The sequence below is a fragment of the Heterostelium album genome (genome assembly GCF_000004825.1).
Source record: "Heterostelium album PN500 unplaced genomic scaffold PPL_contig26, whole genome shotgun sequence".
NCBI classification, from domain to species: Eukaryota; Evosea; class Eumycetozoa; order Acytosteliales; family Acytosteliaceae; genus Heterostelium; species Heterostelium album.
In genome coordinates this window covers 212,066-230,510 of record NW_008805103.1, presented here as the reverse complement: position 1 = coordinate 230,510, position 18,445 = coordinate 212,066, and the positions used below count along the sequence as shown (strand labels likewise).

Genomic DNA, 18,445 nt, shown 5'->3' with positions numbered 1-18,445 from the left:
ATAGATAAAATTGTTTGATAAAATTTGATTAAATTAATGTTTTTATTTGTTTTTATAATAAACAAATTGAAATTGAAATTTTTTAAATAACTACTATTCAATTTGAATTTAAGTCGGGAGTTGGAGGAGGGATTTGAAAAAAATAAAAAAGGTTGTTGGATGTTTTTGTTAACTTTGTTTTGAAACTAAACTTATATAGTCGTCGTTGCTATCCATTAAAACCCCATCAAGGGTGAATCCTCTGAGCAATTCACAGGGAATATCATTCCAGATGAAAGAGCATAGGAAGGTGGTACAGGTAGGAACCATTTACTGGCAGTGTAACCAAAAACCTGACACCAATTATGATAATGTCCCACATCAAACAGTGAGTTGTTTGTGGTGGATTGCTTACTGAATCGAAGTTTCTTCTCCATGTGTTCAATAGTAGTGACATTCTTGAAAACATAACTAAAGTGAGTCATCGTGAAAACTGACAAACCTAATCCAAAAATAAGAGCAATCACAAATACAACACCAACAAATATATTTTCATCGTTCTAAAAGGAAAATAGAAGAAAATAAGTAATTAGTTAGAAATATGATTAATTACAATATATTTATCTTCAGATGATATTTACTCTATTAATAATATTAAAAAAGTTTTGGAATGTTGTACCAATCACAAAGAAACAGAGGATGGTAGTCCAAAACAAAAATAATACAAAATATTTGTAATTAAAATATCCTACACAATTGTTTACAAATGGGCTATTGTAAAAATTAATAATTTAGAGATAGTTTTAACAAACAAGTTAGTAAATCTAAACTATAAACTCTGTTTATAACATTTTACTATCGATAATAACATACCAATGATGATCCATTTTCAATACACATCTTTTACATTTTGAACAATGATGAGTCCTATCTGGTTTCATCTTAAGACACTTTGAACATTTTCTTTTTTGTCCTTGACTGTTTGTTTCATATAATAAACTATAAAATGATCAAAAATAAATTAGTTAATAAATATGAAAGATAACATTGAAATAATAACTAAAAATAAGATTAACAAACTTTTCATGTTCGGAGAAAATCTATTAAATATTAAAAAAAATAATTATAAAAGTTACATTAGTAAATGAGAAACAATGTTTTTTTTATAATTAATTCATTATTAACATACAGATTGTGGGAAACCATTGGGTATACCACCGGGATCGGTAAATGTAGTTCTAAACAATGAGAATTGAACTAAAAACATGATTGCATGATAGATCAATAGAATGAGTGCAGATGCAACTATGGATTTCGATTGTGCTGTGAAATAATAGAAATAAGGTACATATGTGAAAATAAATAAACATTCGAGGAACACTATTGCAAAAAGACCTGAATTCAATCTTGTTCTCCAATATTGTTTGTCTTGTGGTGAATAGGAACTGTTTTTTAGTTGTTGAAAATCTATAATATGTTGTTGATGTTGTTGATTGTCGTCGTCGTTACTATGATGATGATGATGATTATGATGATCGTTACTATTACTATCATCATCTTCGAAATCATAACTATCTTCATCACCTATTGATTCGTCGTTGTTGTTATTATGATGATGTTGATGTTGATAATGATCGCTACTATCGTTACTATATCTAATGGAACTCTTGTTGCTGCCACCACCACTGCTCATATTGTTGTTGTTGCTGTTGCTGCTTATAGCAATGGTATCAAGAAGAGCATTGCCATTGCCATTACCATTCTGGCCAGACTGATATCTTTGTATCTTTGGTGATTGATATGAAACACCACCACCACCACCAACACCGACACCAGTACTATACAGATGTTTCTGATCCATCTTTACATCAAATTATATAGCAATATTTATTTATCTTCTTCTTCTTCACAACCTTCCTTAACAACTCTATCTTTCTATCTATTCAAAATGTGTATATACAAACATAAATATATATAAATTAAATTTGAATGTGCTTTTTATTTTTTTGATAACGTATTATTATGTTATCAACAAGTAAACAATGTGTGCGTGTGTGTATATGATAATGGGGTTAAACATTCAAATTAATTTAACTTTTTAAAAAATATTATTAATCATTAAAAAATTTCTTAATTTTTCAAAAAAATCAAAAAATAATCATTTTTATTTTTCTAAGGAGAAAGCAAGTTTTGCAGTATTTTAATTTAATTGTATTAATAGAGCAAAGATAATCAATAAACAAAAAGAATAATAAAAAGATATATAAATTTTGAAACAAATATCGTTTAAAATTTAATGTTTTTTAATATTATGTTTGTTTATCAAAGTTCGATTTGCAAATCGACGATTCGAATTAAAATATTGGATTATTATTGGTTATTCCAACTTAAACAAATTCATTTTTTGCCAGTATTTTTATTTATTTTGACATAGTAGTATACTCCACACAATGTGTTACAGCTAACAATGAAACTTCATAAAGTTTGATTTTCAATTGATTAATTAACATAATATATAAGGCAATGATAATAAAAAAAAATAAGAATATAATTTTTATCGGATTGCTTATTTGGATTAATTTGCTTGGTGGCAAATAAGAAAAGACATCGATCTTACTTGACCACTTCCTATTGCAGAAGTTGAAAACAAAAAAAAAACCATTCACAATATTATCAAGAACAGAACATTCGTTCATTAATTACTTTTATAATGATAATGATAATGATAATGAGTGATTATGACAGTTTGTTGGCAGTTCAGTTTGATTGGTAGGTATCTCGCACCTCTCATGAAAAAGGTAAGCGAAAAAAAAAAAAATGACAGTTGTTGTGTTATTTTGTTATTGGTAATAAATTCAAAAACCCCTCGAACTGATAGAATTGTATTATGTTGTTGACTACATCAAAATAGTTAATACCAACATATTATCATTCTCTCATTTTTGATGATGAAATCAATGGTGATATAATGTGAGGTGAGTGGTAGGGGAGAGAAAACTATGAATAAATATATCAAAAAAAAAAAACATTGGCACAATCACCAAATATATTACTTTTTTTTTCATTTAATTTGGAAATCTTTTTTTTTATAATAAATTTTCATTTTTTTGTTGTAAAAAAAAATACAACACACTCACACCCACGCTATTCAAGAAAAAGTGTGGTATTGTAATGAATTTAAAAAAAAATCTGTTTCGAAAAAGAAAAAAAACATTAATTTCCATTAATAGGATATTGATTTTTTTTATTTATTTTTTTTTGGTTCATGGCACTATTACTCTAAAAAATAACATTTTTTTTTAAATTAAATATAATTAATATAATTCTTTGCAATATAGCACCAAAAAGAAAATAACAAACTTTTTTTTTTATTAATTAAAACGCTCCAATTATTACTTCCCCACACACAAACAAACACACACTCACACACACATATTCTCCAATAAATTATTATTTGTTTGTGTATTTAACATTTATTATTGTTATTTTTTTTACAAAAGAATCAAAGTTAACAACACCAATATCACCATTCATTTTGTTTTTAATTACCATTTACTTACTTACTCAATAAAAACAAGCAAGCAAGATAAATCTTTGTTTATAAAAACTCTTTAAACAAATAACAGTTTCGAAAAACAACAAAACAAAACAACCAAATTATTTTTATAATTTTTATACTATATTACATTTAAAATGTCGTTCTTAAGTAAGTTGTTACCCAAAACAAATGAAGCTAAAGATTGTACCGAGGCAAAAGATAATTAATATTTTAACTTTTATAATATAAATAGGAAGATCATTGGAATTATTTTCTGGAAGTTTTGAGTCAAAGAGTAGTGCACCACCAACTATCGATACAAAGATCGATACAAAGATAAATAACACAAAAGTTGACAACAAACCCTCATTGGATACTTCATCAGACAATTTTGTTACTCGTAGTCCATCAATCGCTATTCCACCAAACAATCAACAAAATAGAGAGTCTTCTTGGTATCGTATGGTTCAAGTCGTTGAGGTCGGATCACTCTAACCAATAGTTAATAAGAATACCAAAAAAAAAAAAAAAAAAAAAAAAAGTATTTTATTAATTACTTTTTTTTGTGTGAGGAGATCGAGGAATTTAAACCAATGGTCCATTCTGTGGAAGAATCTGGATCGCAAACAAACACTCTTGTATATAGTCAGATATCTACACACACACGCACTTACTCATGTATATAATATACCAACAAAACATCTCAAGTTCTTTAACATCATATTTGATATGTATATGTAAATTAACTAAATCTGTAAATATTTAATAAAAAATCAAAAACAATACAAATGTTCTATGATTGATCTGGAATCAATCATAGTGTATATAACAAATTACAAAATAACAATAATGTTTTAAAATGATTTTTTTTTCTTTATGTAAACTACACTGTCTTGTCTGCTTATTCTTTTTAAGGAAGATCACACCAAAGATGATAAAGAGAATTTAAAATTATTTTTATTCATAAAGTAATTATGAGATTTGATTATACTTTTAAATTTTTGTTTATTATAACAATGAATTAGTTTCTATACTTTTTTGATTGTAAAACCTTGTTATAATTATCAATATATTCATAGTCTTGAATGAATTCATGTAGTTTTGCAGCGTTGACCAACCATTCTTTCTCTGTCATTGGCTTTGAAAACTTGGTTTGTGCCTTCATGAGAAGTAACCGTTTTTTCAACTGTTCAATTGTTTCATGATATTTGGGAATCGATGCAAATGTTTGTGTTGGTTGAGATTGTTGAGTAAATATATATTTATCTGGAATTGGTTTAACTATAAATATTTAAGTAATTTGTAAATATATAAATGATACCAAGATGATATAAATAACCAAAATTAATACATACGATCAATTGCATAATCATTCATTTTTGATCCCATTAAAAAGGTTAATGGTTTTTCCAGTTCTTCAATATTGAAATCCAATTCTGATAGTTTATTAAATACAAATACTATTTTGAGAGTTAGAATTAGAGCGATATTAGTAATAAGTAGGTGAACGATTTATCACTATCAATTCATTGATTGATTAATTTTAAGCTTACCCATTTTCGCAATGAATTCATTCGATTCAATATCATTGTTTGGAATTGGATTGGTGATATCTGGTACTCTATTCTATAAATGAGTGAAAAAAAAGTAAGTTATATTGTTAATTGGTAATCAAAATAATTTGGTGATAGTTGTTTTACCTTTAACATAAGAGCGGTACGAATTAAATTACAAATAGGAATATCAATTGATTTACTTTCTTGGACTATCAATACGACATTGCAGACACTGATAATGAAAACGATCATCTTCAAACACTGTACATGATGATAGTGTTCATGAGAGCTATATTGATTTGGATAGTGTGTATTCTTCTCTATCAGTTCGCATACAATAGAAATACTCTGCAGTGGCTATAATTATATAGTAGGTAATAGGTTGTTTTAAATATTGTTTTCAATTATACACAGACAGCATATTCTCTAGTATACTTGATTTGTTTGATAGTTACTTGTGTATCTAAAAATATGAAACGATCGGGTGTAACGTATATATCTATTCCTCTGGTCTGGTGATTACCAAGACAAAAATTAGCTTCTGTTTGTACTTCGAATGGGTATTGCAGTGGATCTTGAGTGATCAGCGATGATAGTATAGTTGATTTACCTGTTGACTGACCACCTAAAACGCCAACAACCATAAAATTTTCATCTTTTGTCAATAGCTATAAACAGATATACCAACAACATACAGTGATTAGTTAAATGAAAAGTAAGCAATAGTATTATAAACATAACATTGACACACATACTTTAAGTGCAGAATCAATATTTAATTTAAATTTCGATAGTATTTTAATTGGTGTATAGATAATAGGTTGAATTAAACTACTTCTAAGTGTAGGTGATATTTCTTCTATTTTGTTGTTGCTATTATTATTGTTGTTATCAGATGAATTAACTGGTTTATGTAGAAATGAAGGTGATAGTTGTTGTGAATGTGCCGATTGTTGTTGTTGTTGTTGTTGCTGCTGCTGCTGTTGATTTTGTTTTGCTGTCTCTGTTTGTCTTTGGTGTTGTGATGATGTTGTAGTTGTAGTTGTTGTAGATTGGTTCTGATTTATCGAATATTGTGGATCAGTTGTTGCTGTTGATGAAGATGTAACAATTACTGAAGGTGAAGTTGGTTCCTCTCTTTTTTTAATATTTATTTGCTGTTCAATCTTTATTGGTGAATTTGAAACTCTTGACTTTGTCAAGATTGATTTGGTAGGTGTCAAATCCTATTTTTATTTATTATTGATATGTAAGTAATTAGATATGTTATGTTTATATTTATATTTAAAGTTATATCAATATTACATCTCTATCCCTGTCTCTGTCTCTATCTCTTCTGTCTCTTCTATCGCCACCACCTCTTCTATCTCTATCCCTGTCTCTGTCTCTATCTCTATCTCTTCTCGAACTTCCACCACCAGATGAACTCATATTCCGAATTAAACGACAACTTTAATCTAAATAATAAAAGTTAGATTAATGATAATGATAAACAACAATGGTAAACAAATAAATTTAAAATAAAAATTGATTGATTTGATTCTTGTTTGGAAAAATAAAAATTAATAAACTTTAAAACAATGTCGACACAAAATAATGATTCATAGTAATACTAATTAGAATGATAAAATTATGTGTAATAATAAAGCGAGAGATTATATTTTATTAACTAGTTATAATCATGGAGGAGGAGATGATGCGATAGGATCACGATAAGATCCAATTAAAAGTTTCCTATTTACGCTTTGTCCATTGTTATTATTGGTATTGATTTCTTGGTTGTGAATAGTAGTTTGTTGTTGTTGTTTAGATTCCTCATTTTCGTTATTCAATTCTTTTGAATGTGAGAGTTGATTATTTTGCTTATTATGTTGTTGATGATGATGTTGATTATATTGATTATTATTATTATTATGTTGTTGTTGTTGTTGATTATTGTAATTTGATTGTTGTTTTGTTGGTAGTTGTACTATTGTTGGAAGTGGTGGATGATTTAAATATTGTTGTGGTATGAATGGTGGAGTGTTGGGAGACAACGGGGTTGATGGAGATTGATATGGCTGTTGTTGCTGTTGCTGTGAAAATGATTGAGAAAGTGAAATTGGTTTGGTTGGTGATTGTTGATGTTGTTGTTGCTGCTGCTGTTGTTGTGGGTGGGCTCGTGAAGAAGGTGGCGATGTTCTTGAAAATGCATCGTTTCTTGGTCGATTTTTAATGGGTTTGTTACCACCTACCTGATGTCCATTGTTGTTGATGTTGTTAAAATTAGAGGAAGGAGGTGACTGTTGATTCAATTGCTGTTGTTGCTGTTGTTGTTGTTGAAGATTGTTATTGATCTGCTGATATTTCGAGGGTGCACTATAAGAGTGTGGATGATTAGATCCACCACCGACACCATAGTTGTTGTTGCTGTTGTAGGCACCATGACTATTACTCTGCATATCGTTGTAGAATGTTCTGGTGGGTGGCGACTGTTTGATGGCGTAGTTATTGAAATTCGAGGTGGGTGGCGACTGGAACATCATTGTGTTCATACCATAGGGACTGTAGGAGATCATGTTGTTGTGCTGTGAATCGCCACCACCATTGTCATAGGGTGATTCGTTTTGAATCGAAAATTGTGGAATACCCCATGGCGATGAAGGTGGTTGCCAACTGCCACTCTCGCCACCGTTGATCTGCATCGTGTTGAAGTTGCTATTCATGTCCTCCATCTTCCAGCCCTGTTGTTGTTGTGGTTGCTGTAGTTGTTGCGGAATGAATCGTGATCCCACTGGACTCGATGTACTCTTACTTAGTGGGTTGGCTGATTGCTGCTGCTGCTGTGAAGTTAATTGTGGTGTTTGTTGTTGTGAAGGTAGCAGTTGTTCGATTGGGAACAACATCTCCTCGGATGGCGATGGATTCCAATTGATCATTCCAGAGTCAGAGCCCATCAAAGGACTGATTGGATCTTGTGAAATCAACTGAGGTGTAAGTGGTAGATTGATTTGAGGTGAATTTGGAATGGGTGGTGAATATTGAGGGTTATGATGATATTGCCTTTGCGATTGTTGTTGCTGTTGCTGTAGCTGTCTGTTGTAATCGAAAATCTGTGGAGCAGAGTGTTGTAATGGTGATTGTTGTAACTGTTGTTGTTGCTGTTGCTGCTGTTGTTGTTGCTGTTTATTCGATGGATGTTGGTTGTGTTGTTCACCATAGCTATGTGATCGAAAGCGATTCGACGAGCTCCAATGATCCAAATGTATTCTCGGGATGAATTGATGATATGGATTGTCCATCGGCACCAATCCAGACTGAGATCTCTTTCTCTGTGGTGAATTCAGTGGATACATTGGTGGTTTCTCTGCGTCTAAACTATATTGATCATCGAGCATCATGTTCATCATACCATTGCCATTGTTATTGTTGTTGTTACCACCATTGATATTATGCATACTTGGTGGTAAAAGATCGTTGTTGTTATTGTTGTTACCATTGGAATTAGGAGCATCGCTCTTTGATCTTCCACGTCTAGAGTTCTGTTGTTGTTGCTGTTGCTGTTGTTGTTGATAAATCGAAGAATTGAGGGGTGGAGGTGGTAATCCGTCGGATCCGCCCCATGAACCATAGTAGGGAGTGCTTCCATAGTGTGGACTGAACGGAACCGGTGGAAACATATTCGAAGGTGTTCCAAACATCGATGGACTCTGTCCAAGTGCCAGTTGTGAAGATGATTGATGTGAATTGATACCGTTGTTGTTGTTTGAAAACGAGCCATAAAGTGAACGAGGTGAATACGACTCTGGGAAGTAGGCCGGTTCGCCACCCAACGAGTGTTTGAATGGCGGGAGTATGGGAACACGTTTTCCAAAGCTGCTGTTGCTGCCGTTGAACGAGTGATTCTGCGCAGCGGCAGCGGCGGCGGCGGTGTTTAGCATGATTGGCTTGGCAGCAGTGGAAGTGGAGCCACTGGAGGTGAATGGATTCTTCTTTAGAGGATCGGGAACAAACGGACCGGTATACGGTGAACCTGTAATAAAAGGATGTTCTCTAGCTTGCATAGGTGACCATCTATCGATTGGATCCAAATTTAAAAGACCTGAAACAAAATCTGTAAATACAATTCTATTATGTTTTTCTGATCAGAAAGATAACAAAATACAAAAGTTAGTTTTTGTTAGGTCGATTACCAGTAGTTTGTAACTTGGTTTGTTGTTTTTACCTTTTTCTATTTCCTGTGGAGTAAGAGTCTTTTTAAATCCATAGTTCTGAATGATTTCTGGTAATAATTTATAGTTAAAATATTTCTTTTGTGGTTCTAAAACTTTGTTTGTTTCCTGTGTGTATTCCAAAAATGTTTAGTTAGTTAGTTAGTTAGTTATGGTGAATGAAATTTACTGCAGTTTTGAAATAGATAGTTACTCTTTGATATTCTTCCTCTGATTTCAATTTATAGATAACTTTTCCATTTTCAATGGTTTGTTTGAAATAGTTTGCGCTGTTCTTGCCCTTCTCTATCATTTCGTTTGAGAACATTCCACGCATGTCGATGATCCTGCAGATTTGGTTGTACTCTGATGTACCTGGAAACAATGGTAATCCTAAAAACAACTCTGCCGATATGCAACCCAGTGACCACATATCAATGGAACTAGTGTATTGCAAACCGACCAGCACCTCTGGTGATCGATAGTGTCTCGATTGAATATAAGTATAAATAGTCTGATTTTCATAACAAGCCGATCCAAAATCTATTAACTTTATATTTGGTGAATTGACACTAATGTTATTATTATTGATAGACAATATTGTTAGTTCAACTGCTTTCATATATCTTATTATAGTATAAGAGTATAAGTATGATCATACCTTTGTAATAAAATATTCTCTGGCTTCAAATCACAATGTATCATATTTGCTTTCGATAGAACTATGAGTGCATCAAGTATCTGAATGAGAAATACCTTTATCAGGTTGGTTGACAATCCTCTGAATGAATTCTGCTTAATCAACTCGAATAGATTGACACTTAGCAATTCGAAAACAATACAAAGATGCTTTTTGAAAACAAATGAATCCAACAATCTTAATATATTTGCTTTGTTATCTGGATCATATGTAATATTTAACTATAACAACAATAATAATAACGTATATAAAAAGGTTAATTAAATTATCAACATTTACAATGATCACACCAATCATCTCTGTATCTGGATCAACTATATTTACCTTTCTTAAAATTTCAATCTCCAATCTTCCCTGTTGAAAATAAGCACTCTTATTCTTTAGTATCTTCACTGCCACGAGTTCATTGGTATCGCAATTCTGACATTTAACAACCTGTCCAAATGTTCCTTGTCCAAGTGTATCCAATACTTTATAACTATGAGTGAGATCAGGAATAAAAATAACAATGTTAATAATAATAATAATATAAACACAAATGTAATGCGATCATTACCGTTGATTAAAATCTGAACCAATAATATCATTGACATATATAATATAATCAGAGTTGACATTGTCGAAACCTTCGTTTAAAACACCTTCGGAAGGATGTGTTAAAACTCTTCTTGGATTGAGCGACGATACATAACTGAAATCAGGATTGCAACGTTTATAAAACTCCAACAGATCTTTTGTTGTTTTAATGATTGGCTATTTAAAAAAAGATAACATTAAACATTACAATGTAAGTATATGTATTGTAGTCTATCAAACAATATTACAGAATGTAAATTATACATACACCACGATGATGATTGTTGTTACTAGACTTTTTATCGATGTTTATATTGGTAGTAGAAGTAGTAGTTGTTGTCGAACTCGATTGTGTTGATTGTTGTTGGTGCTGTTGTTTTGTAGTTGGTGTTAGATAACTGAATGAATAGTCATTGATCTTTGCGACATTCTTTCCTATTCCACCGATGCTGATGTTTCTCGAGTGTGTTCTATGATGTCCACCACCACCGGTGCTACTACTGTTACTGATATTTGGTGTAGTCGTTGATAAAGTACCTCCAGTAGTAGCTGACATTTTCATAACAATATATTGATGTTATCAATGTAATTACTACGAGTAATCGACAAACTAACTTGGTTGTGCTAAAAGCTTAGCTCAATCGCTCTTCGTGTGTGATGATTGTTATCAATATCCGTTCTACACCCCTGCTCACTTTTTTTTGTCTTTTGCTACTACCGACTTAAACTGTGTAAATCTAAATTAAACTTATCTTCTTCTTCTTCTTCGTTGTTGTTCGACTACTTATCCACTTTTCTAACTTCCCTACAACTCTAATTTTATATTAAGTTCAAATTGAATTCAAGTTAGTTCTCTGTCTTTTGTTGTTGTAATTACTATTCTTGGTTAACAATTATAATTTTTTTAAATATTATTATTATTATCAAAATATGGATGTATGTTATTATTATTATTATTATTAATAAATATATTTATATAAAAGGTAAAGGTAAGCAAAGCAAAGAAAAGCAAGTATATTTGGTTTGTTTGCTGGTTTTAGTTTAATATATTATTATTATTGTTATTTTTGTTATTGATATGATATGATATAATGATAATTAATATGTGTTGTGTCTAGTGTTGCTACTGTTGTTGTTGTTGTGTTTTTTTATTGCAGGTGTGTTTTGTTTGTAAAGGGTGAAATATAAATTAGATTGATTTTATTTTTATTTGTTTTTAATTTTAATTAAATTATTATTTTTGTTGTTGTTTTTCAACAATCCTATCTATTTATCTATTTTGTTTGTTAAGGGTTCTTCAACTTCTGAAGTTTAGATCGTAATCAGTTAAAAGTAGTAGTAGTAGTAGTCTTATAAGATTAATGTTTATAACTTTGTTAATAAACTAAAACAAATAAAATAATAATAGTTTGATGATGATTCGAATTATTGTGTTTGTTGTGAGCTTTAATGGTAATTCCTATTTCTAATACTTTTTTTCTTTTTGCTTATGTTTTGTTTAGACAAAACAAAAAAGCTGGTTGTGGTATTATTTATTTGTTGTTGTTATTATTGTTAACTATTGTTATACAATGATAGTATCAAGATATCTAAATATTCTTTTTCTTTTCTTTTCTCTTCTCTTCTGTTCTATTAATATCAGATAATGATTGATTATTACACTTCAAATTTAAATTAAATAACCATTAATATTTTAAAAAATTAATTCATTTTCTAAAATTTGCAATATTTTTTTAATTTTTTTTAATTACTAGTATCGTACAATTTTTTTTTGTTTTTTGTTTTGGTGATTGAACAAACTAAAATACTTGATCGCTAATTAATTTTCACTTTATAAAGATAGACAAGAAATAAATATAATAATATAAATAAAAAAAATTAAATTGTTTTTAAAAAAAATGATCATTTTTTTTAAAAACAATTTAATTTTTTTTATTTATATTATTTATTTTAAAATAAGATTGATTTTTTTTTATTTTTTTTGTTTTAATTTGAAATTTCAAAGGTTTTTTTTAATTTTTCATTTTTTTTGTTTTATTTTTTTTTCATAAATTTTTTCAGATGAGGTGGCTCCTTTGCCAATATAGAACTTTTAGTGGGTTAGCTGCATTTAACAATGAATTATCATAGTTTTTTTGTTTCTTTTTTGTTTGTTGTTTGTTGTTTTTTTTTTTTTTATGATTAAATTACTATTCATTGCTATTATTTATCACCTTTTGATGTTGAGAGTAAATTTGGATCGAGTGACTGTCCAAGTGTGTTGTTCTTTGGTATGAGTTGACTGTTGTGTAGGACGGAACCGAGTGCCGGCGAGAGTGGAGCGACGCCCAGCGATGATCCCAGTCCGAATGAGTTGATTGATTGCGGTGAGAGTACAGGCGATCCTGTGTTATCGCTGACACTGATGTTTGGTCGGTAGATTGCGTGTTGGTTGATCGATTTCCTCAGGTCGGAGCCGGAATCTAGGTCGTCGCCGTTTTCGTCCTGTCCAATCTGGAGGTGCTCCATCGAGGGATGACGCTCGATTCTCGATTTCAACCACGGCAGATCCAGACAGTGGAAGTACTCGTTCTGGTCGAGCTGGTCCATCATTCTGAGGTAGCATGGATCTCGCTCAAAGTTGTAGCCAATCAGTCCACATTCGTCCTCCCAGAGCGTGGTGATGAACGAGCGAAGCAGCGACGAAGGAACAAACGGGCGAATCTCACTGCCTTCGCCATGCTTAGGGATACGCGGGGTCAACAAAACAGTTAAGCAAACATTATTGGATTTCGGATTTTTCAAAGAGGTCGGTGGTTGATAGTACTCGAAATCCAACAAACGGAAACCCTTGTTAAACAAAAAGACATGTGATAGCGAGGAGTCTGGTGCACCTGTGATATCAGAGTGTGGCGAGAACATCACCTCCAAGAAGATCGCATTGCATCCCGCAATGTGACCTTTTTGCTTGGCGTTCTGGTCGAGAATCGTCAGCGTACGCAGAATCAAATCGGTACCGATACCTTTGCCCGACCATTTCTGGTTGACCACCAAGTAGGTCACCAGAGCGTTGTTTGTCTCTGGATAGTACTCAAACACCAGACCACCAATAATATACTTATGACCTTTGCCTTTGTGTTCTCCAGGCAGTCCGAGTGCGAGCAGTACATGAAGATCACAGATGTTCGGGTCGTCACGACCTTCGTCCGACATTGCCTTGTGCCAATTCTCAATGGGTTCCAACTCGTCCGATGTTCCAAACTGTGTTATCATGTATTTGTTGTAGAAAGCATCGAGTAGATCCTCGTCATAGTCTTCCCAGAGGTCAACAACCATCCAGTCTTTGCCGTCTCCCCATGGCAAATCGAGCAGTGGAATCTTTTCACGCAACTCCAGTTGCTCCACCGATTGAGTGAAATCCATGTCCTGGTTGGGTAGCACACTGAGACGTCCATTTCGATAGGCATTCTCCCACTGTGCATGAATAAAGTTCTTTAGCAATATATTCGGTAGATAGTACTGACGATTGTTATTGAAATCCTGGTAAGGGATGTGTGGAGTCAGATAGACAGTGAGTAGCAGTACACCTTTGAGTTTCTCATAGCCCGGACAGAGTGGCGGCATAATATACTCGAAATTAATGAGACGGAAACCCATTTTGTGATAGATAGTGTGTCTCATACGCGGATCCATTACATCCTGTTGGAGTGTAACCTTCTCGGCAGAGTTTGTCTCCAAGAAGATACAATTGCAACCGGCAAGTTGTCCACGTTGCTTGGCATGCTTATCGAGCAGCGCAACAGCTCGTTCCACCAGAACTCCGGCTAGACCCTGACCTCGAGAGACACGATGTACCACCAGGTACGAAAGCAAACCACAATTGGTCAGCGGGAAGTACTCAAAGATGATACCGGCACCAATGATTGGCTGCAACTCTGACGAGTCGGTCGGCCATTTCAGTGCAAGCAAAACATGAAGCTCCGAGAGATGCGGATTGTAATTGGCACGTCGTTCTTCAGAGAGTGCATTGATAAAGTTGGAGATCGGCTCGAGTTCGTTCTTGATCGGGAAATTCGGAATCATCAGGTCGTTGTAGAAACGAATCAGTAGCTCCTCATCGTAGTCGTCCCAGAGATCGACGAGTGTCCACGGCTTGCTCTGTCCCCACGGCAAATCCAACAGCGGAATCTTCTCACGATATTCAATCTGCTCAACGATTCGCTGGAAGTCGCCGTCGCTTGCTGCGGGATCTTTCATTTTCTTGGTGGCAAAAGCATTCCTCCACAACACCGTTATGAAATTCTTGAGTACCGATGCAGGCAAGTAGTATTTTCCTTCTTCGAGCGGCATCTTGGGAATGTGTTCCGTCAGATAGACGGTGAGGAGGAAGTGCTTGAGTTTCGGGTAACCCATAGCGAGTGGTGGTGCTACATATTCGAAATCGATCAAACGGAATCCAATTTGATGATAGATTGCATGACGCATACGAGGATCGACCACATCTTGCTTTATAGTGACTTTCTCACCGCTGTACACCTCGAGAAAGATTGCATTACAACCGGGAAGGAATCCCTGTGATTTAGCATTCTGATCGAGAATCTCCAGCGCAGTTTCCACCAAAATCCTATCCAATCCTTTTCCTTTAAATGTCTTCTGAACGATCAAGTATGTCAGCAATCCACAGTTATTCGCTGAGAAATATTCAAATATTATTGCACCCTCAATAACTGGCTGTGTAGAATGTGATTCATGTGGCCATCTAAGCGCCAACAAAATATGTAAATCCGAAATATTTGGATCATCTCTTGCTTCCGATGAGAATGATAATAACCAATTTTCCAATGGTTCCAATTCTAAAGTTTGTTAATTAGGTAGTTTAGATTAGTTAATTAATTTTTTTCAATATTTATATTGTTATAATTATTTGTTATTACCTGTTTTGTTTGGAAAATTTGGTATCATTATTTCCTTGTAGAAACGCTCTAATAGATCACGATCATAGTCTTCCCAGAGATCAACTAATGTCCATGGTTTACCTAGATCCCAAGGTAAATCTAGCAGTGGAATACGCTCACGAAGTTCGATCTGTTCAATCATTCTCTGGTACTCTGCGTAGGTGTTTGGTGATAGTTTGATTTGTTCACTGCCAAATGCGTTCGACCATTGCAATTCAACGAATGACTTTAACAAGTTGAAAGGAATATAGGGTTTGTCGCTGGCAATTGGAATCAACTCTGTCACGTACAATCCAAGCATCGATTTCTTTGGTGCCGAGCTAGGATCGAGTGGCGACAAGTAGTAATCGAAATCCAACAGTCGGAATCCCATCTTGTTGAGGGTGATATGATGCTGACAGATATCGATGATGTCAGAGCTGTGATTGGAGGAGGGGTTTTTGATGTGCACAAACACAGCGTTGCAACCCGCTAGATTGCCACGCTCTCTTGCGTTGGCATCGAGGATATCTACGGTCGACTCGACCAGCAGATTGTCGAGTCCGTCGACACGATTCTTCTTTTGTAGTATTAAATGTGTTAGAACAGCACAGTTTTGTTCGGCATGATACTCAAACACACAGAGTCCATCGATAATAGGATGCATTGGTTGCGTCTTTGACTCTTGTGGCCAACGCACCGCTATGAGAACGTGGACGTCCGGCAAGAAGTCAGAGTCGTTACCCTCTGGCGACATTGCACGCAACACATTGGCGAGCGAGGAAACCTCGCTGTGTTTGACGCTGGGCACCATCAACTCACGATAGCAACGCTCCAGTAGCTCCTCGTCGTAGTCCTCCCAGAGATCGACCAGTGTCCACGGCTTACCCGCACCCCAAGGCAAATCGAGCAGTGGAATCTTCTCACGCAACTCGATCTGCTCCAACACCCGACTGTACTCTGGATCTTCGTCGGGCTTAGTATCCAACTTCTCGGTGAGATACGACGTCTCCCAGAGATCGTAAATGAAATTCTTTAGCAGCACGCTTGGCAGGTAGAACTTGTCGCCGTCCAACGTTGGAATCGAAGGAATGTGCGCACTCAGGTACACCGTCAACAACAAGTTATTCGACTTTCCCAGTCGTTTCAGCGGCAGCTTTGTATAATCGAAATCCACCATTCTAAAGCCAATGTTGAACAAGATCGAATGCTGTTGTCTCGGATCCACTTGTTCCTGCGGAGTATTGTTGTTGGATGCCGATTTCGTCTCGAAAAAGATTGCATTACATCCCGCCAAATGTCCATGAGAATGAGCGTTCTTATCGAGAATCTCAATTGCTTTCTTTACCAACATTCTATCTAGTCCCTGAGAATGAAGATTACAAACCAAGTTAGTTAGTTAGCTAACTTATCATATCACTACTCTATCATCATCACAGCTATGTGTTACTTTACCATATTTCTATATTTCTTATGAATTATCATATGTAAGAATAGTCCACAGTTTATATTTGAATAGTATTCAAAGATGACTGCAGCGGTGATTTGTGAGTGTTTGTAGGGTATTTCATTTTGATCACCTTCTTTCGGTGAGAAACTAGTGATGTCGCCTGCGTTGAACGCCAACAGCACATGTAGATCAGGAATATCGTCATTGTCGTGGGCTTCGCTTGATAGCGCCTTTGTCCACTCATTCAATGGCTGTATGTCCGATGTATGAAAAGTACTGACAACTAATTCACGCCAGAACTTCTCCATTAAACTGGAATCATACGATTCCCAAAGATCTATAAACACATATTCATTTATATCTTGTTCAATTATAATGACATCATCACTGTAAAGAAAAAAAAAAACATAAATTAATTATTTAATTAAACAAAATGAATGTTAACAATTTTTTTGATTTTTAATAAGTTTTAGTTAGAGTTATGTTACATACTTTGGAGAAGAAGCCATTTAATTTGATTGATTTATTATACTTTTAAAATTACTACTCTATTAATTATGATATATTTTAAACTAAATTTTGTAATTAAAGTATCTATATATATATATATGTGTGTATTTATTGTTATGATTGATTATTAGGTTGGAGTGTATGATGATGTTTGTTTTATTTCGTGAAAATGATTATGATGATTGTTTATAATCTAAGATTAATTTGAAGCTTACGAAAAGCGATGTTGTATGTAGTAAATAATCGACTGTGAAGAATCAATGGATAATAAAAGGTTACCATTAACTTTTTGTTTATTTATGACTTGTTAGTCTATATTGCTTAGACTATAAAATATATAATAAATATATAAAAGTGGTAATAATCGATAAATTGATAAATTGATTATATGATTAAAAAAAAAATTAATATTAATTAAAATAATATTTGTTTTTGTTTTTGTTTTGTTTTTTGTTTTTTTGTTTGTTTTTTGTAAATGTAATTAAATAATTTTTATTTTATTTCTTTTTCTATTTTTGTTTTATTCTTTATCTTTCTTTTTTGTTTTAAAAACAAAAAAAATTAAATTTTTTTGAAGAATTAAAGAACTATTATATTAGTAATTAAATTAATATTTGTTACTTTTTGTAAAAAATAATAAAAAAAATAATTATATAAGTATAAGTAGTATTTATATGTATGTATATGTATGTATTTGTATATGTTAGTTTAATCAATAATATATGTTTGATTTTTGTAAAAATTGAAAAATTTGAACATGTGATTAATTAAATTTCATTTGTTTTTTTCAATTAATTCATAAAAAAAATTAAAATAAAAACAAATCAATAAGATGTTCAAGTGGTGTTTAACCCAATGATAACATATAAACACCATTTTAGAAAAACATCTTAAAAAAAAAGGGTGTCCAAAAATTCTCTCTGGTAAAAAAATGTAGTCGAAACAATGTGTAAAAAGGTGGTGTCATCATTGATCAATCACTATTTTAATCATCTTTAAAAAAAAACATCATTCATTCATGGTTTATCTTATT

General features: G+C 32.9%; 6 protein-coding genes across 6 annotated transcripts; 2 read left to right on the top strand and 4 right to left on the bottom strand.

The window, feature by feature from the left end:
* Nucleotides 1-215: 215 nt before the first annotated feature.
* Nucleotides 216-1,840, bottom strand: PPL_11819 (uncharacterized protein; the record flags this gene model as incomplete). The annotated part of the gene is made up of 5 exons (XM_020582566.1): nt 216-539; nt 732-750; nt 853-978; nt 1,060-1,079; nt 1,169-1,840. The coding sequence occupies 5 exons, from the start codon at nt 1,838-1,840 to the stop codon at nt 216-218; spliced, it is 1,161 nt and encodes a 386-aa protein (XP_020426920.1).
* Nucleotides 1,841-3,672: 1,832 nt separating this feature from the next.
* Nucleotides 3,673-4,012, top strand: PPL_11818 (uncharacterized protein; the record flags this gene model as incomplete). The annotated part of the gene is made up of 2 exons (XM_020582565.1): nt 3,673-3,685; nt 3,771-4,012. 2 exons carry the CDS (start codon nt 3,673-3,675, stop codon nt 4,010-4,012), a joined length of 255 nt encoding a protein of 84 aa, XP_020426919.1.
* Nucleotides 4,013-4,538: 526 nt separating this feature from the next.
* On the bottom strand, nt 4,539-11,095 carry yakA (protein serine/threonine kinase; the record flags this gene model as incomplete). Its single annotated transcript, XM_020582564.1, has 15 exons — nt 4,539-4,798; nt 4,873-4,977; nt 5,071-5,143; nt 5,218-5,282; nt 5,486-5,741; nt 5,829-6,299; nt 6,379-6,523; nt 6,645-6,685; nt 6,816-9,193; nt 9,278-9,305; nt 9,454-9,889; nt 9,925-10,184; nt 10,243-10,441; nt 10,520-10,716; nt 10,808-11,095. 15 exons carry the CDS (start codon nt 11,093-11,095, stop codon nt 4,539-4,541), a joined length of 5,202 nt encoding a protein of 1,733 aa, XP_020426918.1.
* A 1,646-nt stretch (nt 11,096-12,741) lies between these two features.
* On the bottom strand, nt 12,742-13,941 carry PPL_11816 (uncharacterized protein; the record flags this gene model as incomplete). Its single annotated transcript, XM_020582563.1, has 2 exons — nt 12,742-12,923; nt 13,362-13,941. The coding sequence occupies 2 exons, from the start codon at nt 13,939-13,941 to the stop codon at nt 12,742-12,744; spliced, it is 762 nt and encodes a 253-aa protein (XP_020426917.1).
* A 217-nt stretch (nt 13,942-14,158) lies between these two features.
* PPL_11815 (uncharacterized protein) lies at nt 14,159-15,385 on the top strand (the record flags this gene model as incomplete). Its single annotated transcript, XM_020582562.1, has 4 exons — nt 14,159-14,178; nt 14,261-14,379; nt 14,605-14,809; nt 15,193-15,385. The coding sequence occupies 4 exons, from the start codon at nt 14,159-14,161 to the stop codon at nt 15,383-15,385; spliced, it is 537 nt and encodes a 178-aa protein (XP_020426916.1).
* Nucleotides 15,386-15,438: 53 nt separating this feature from the next.
* PPL_11814 (uncharacterized protein) lies at nt 15,439-17,411 on the bottom strand (the record flags this gene model as incomplete). The annotated part of the gene is made up of 4 exons (XM_020582561.1): nt 15,439-15,699; nt 15,988-16,243; nt 16,903-17,289; nt 17,395-17,411. The coding sequence occupies 4 exons, from the start codon at nt 17,409-17,411 to the stop codon at nt 15,439-15,441; spliced, it is 921 nt and encodes a 306-aa protein (XP_020426915.1).
* Between the last annotated feature and the right edge of the window lie 1,034 nt (nt 17,412-18,445).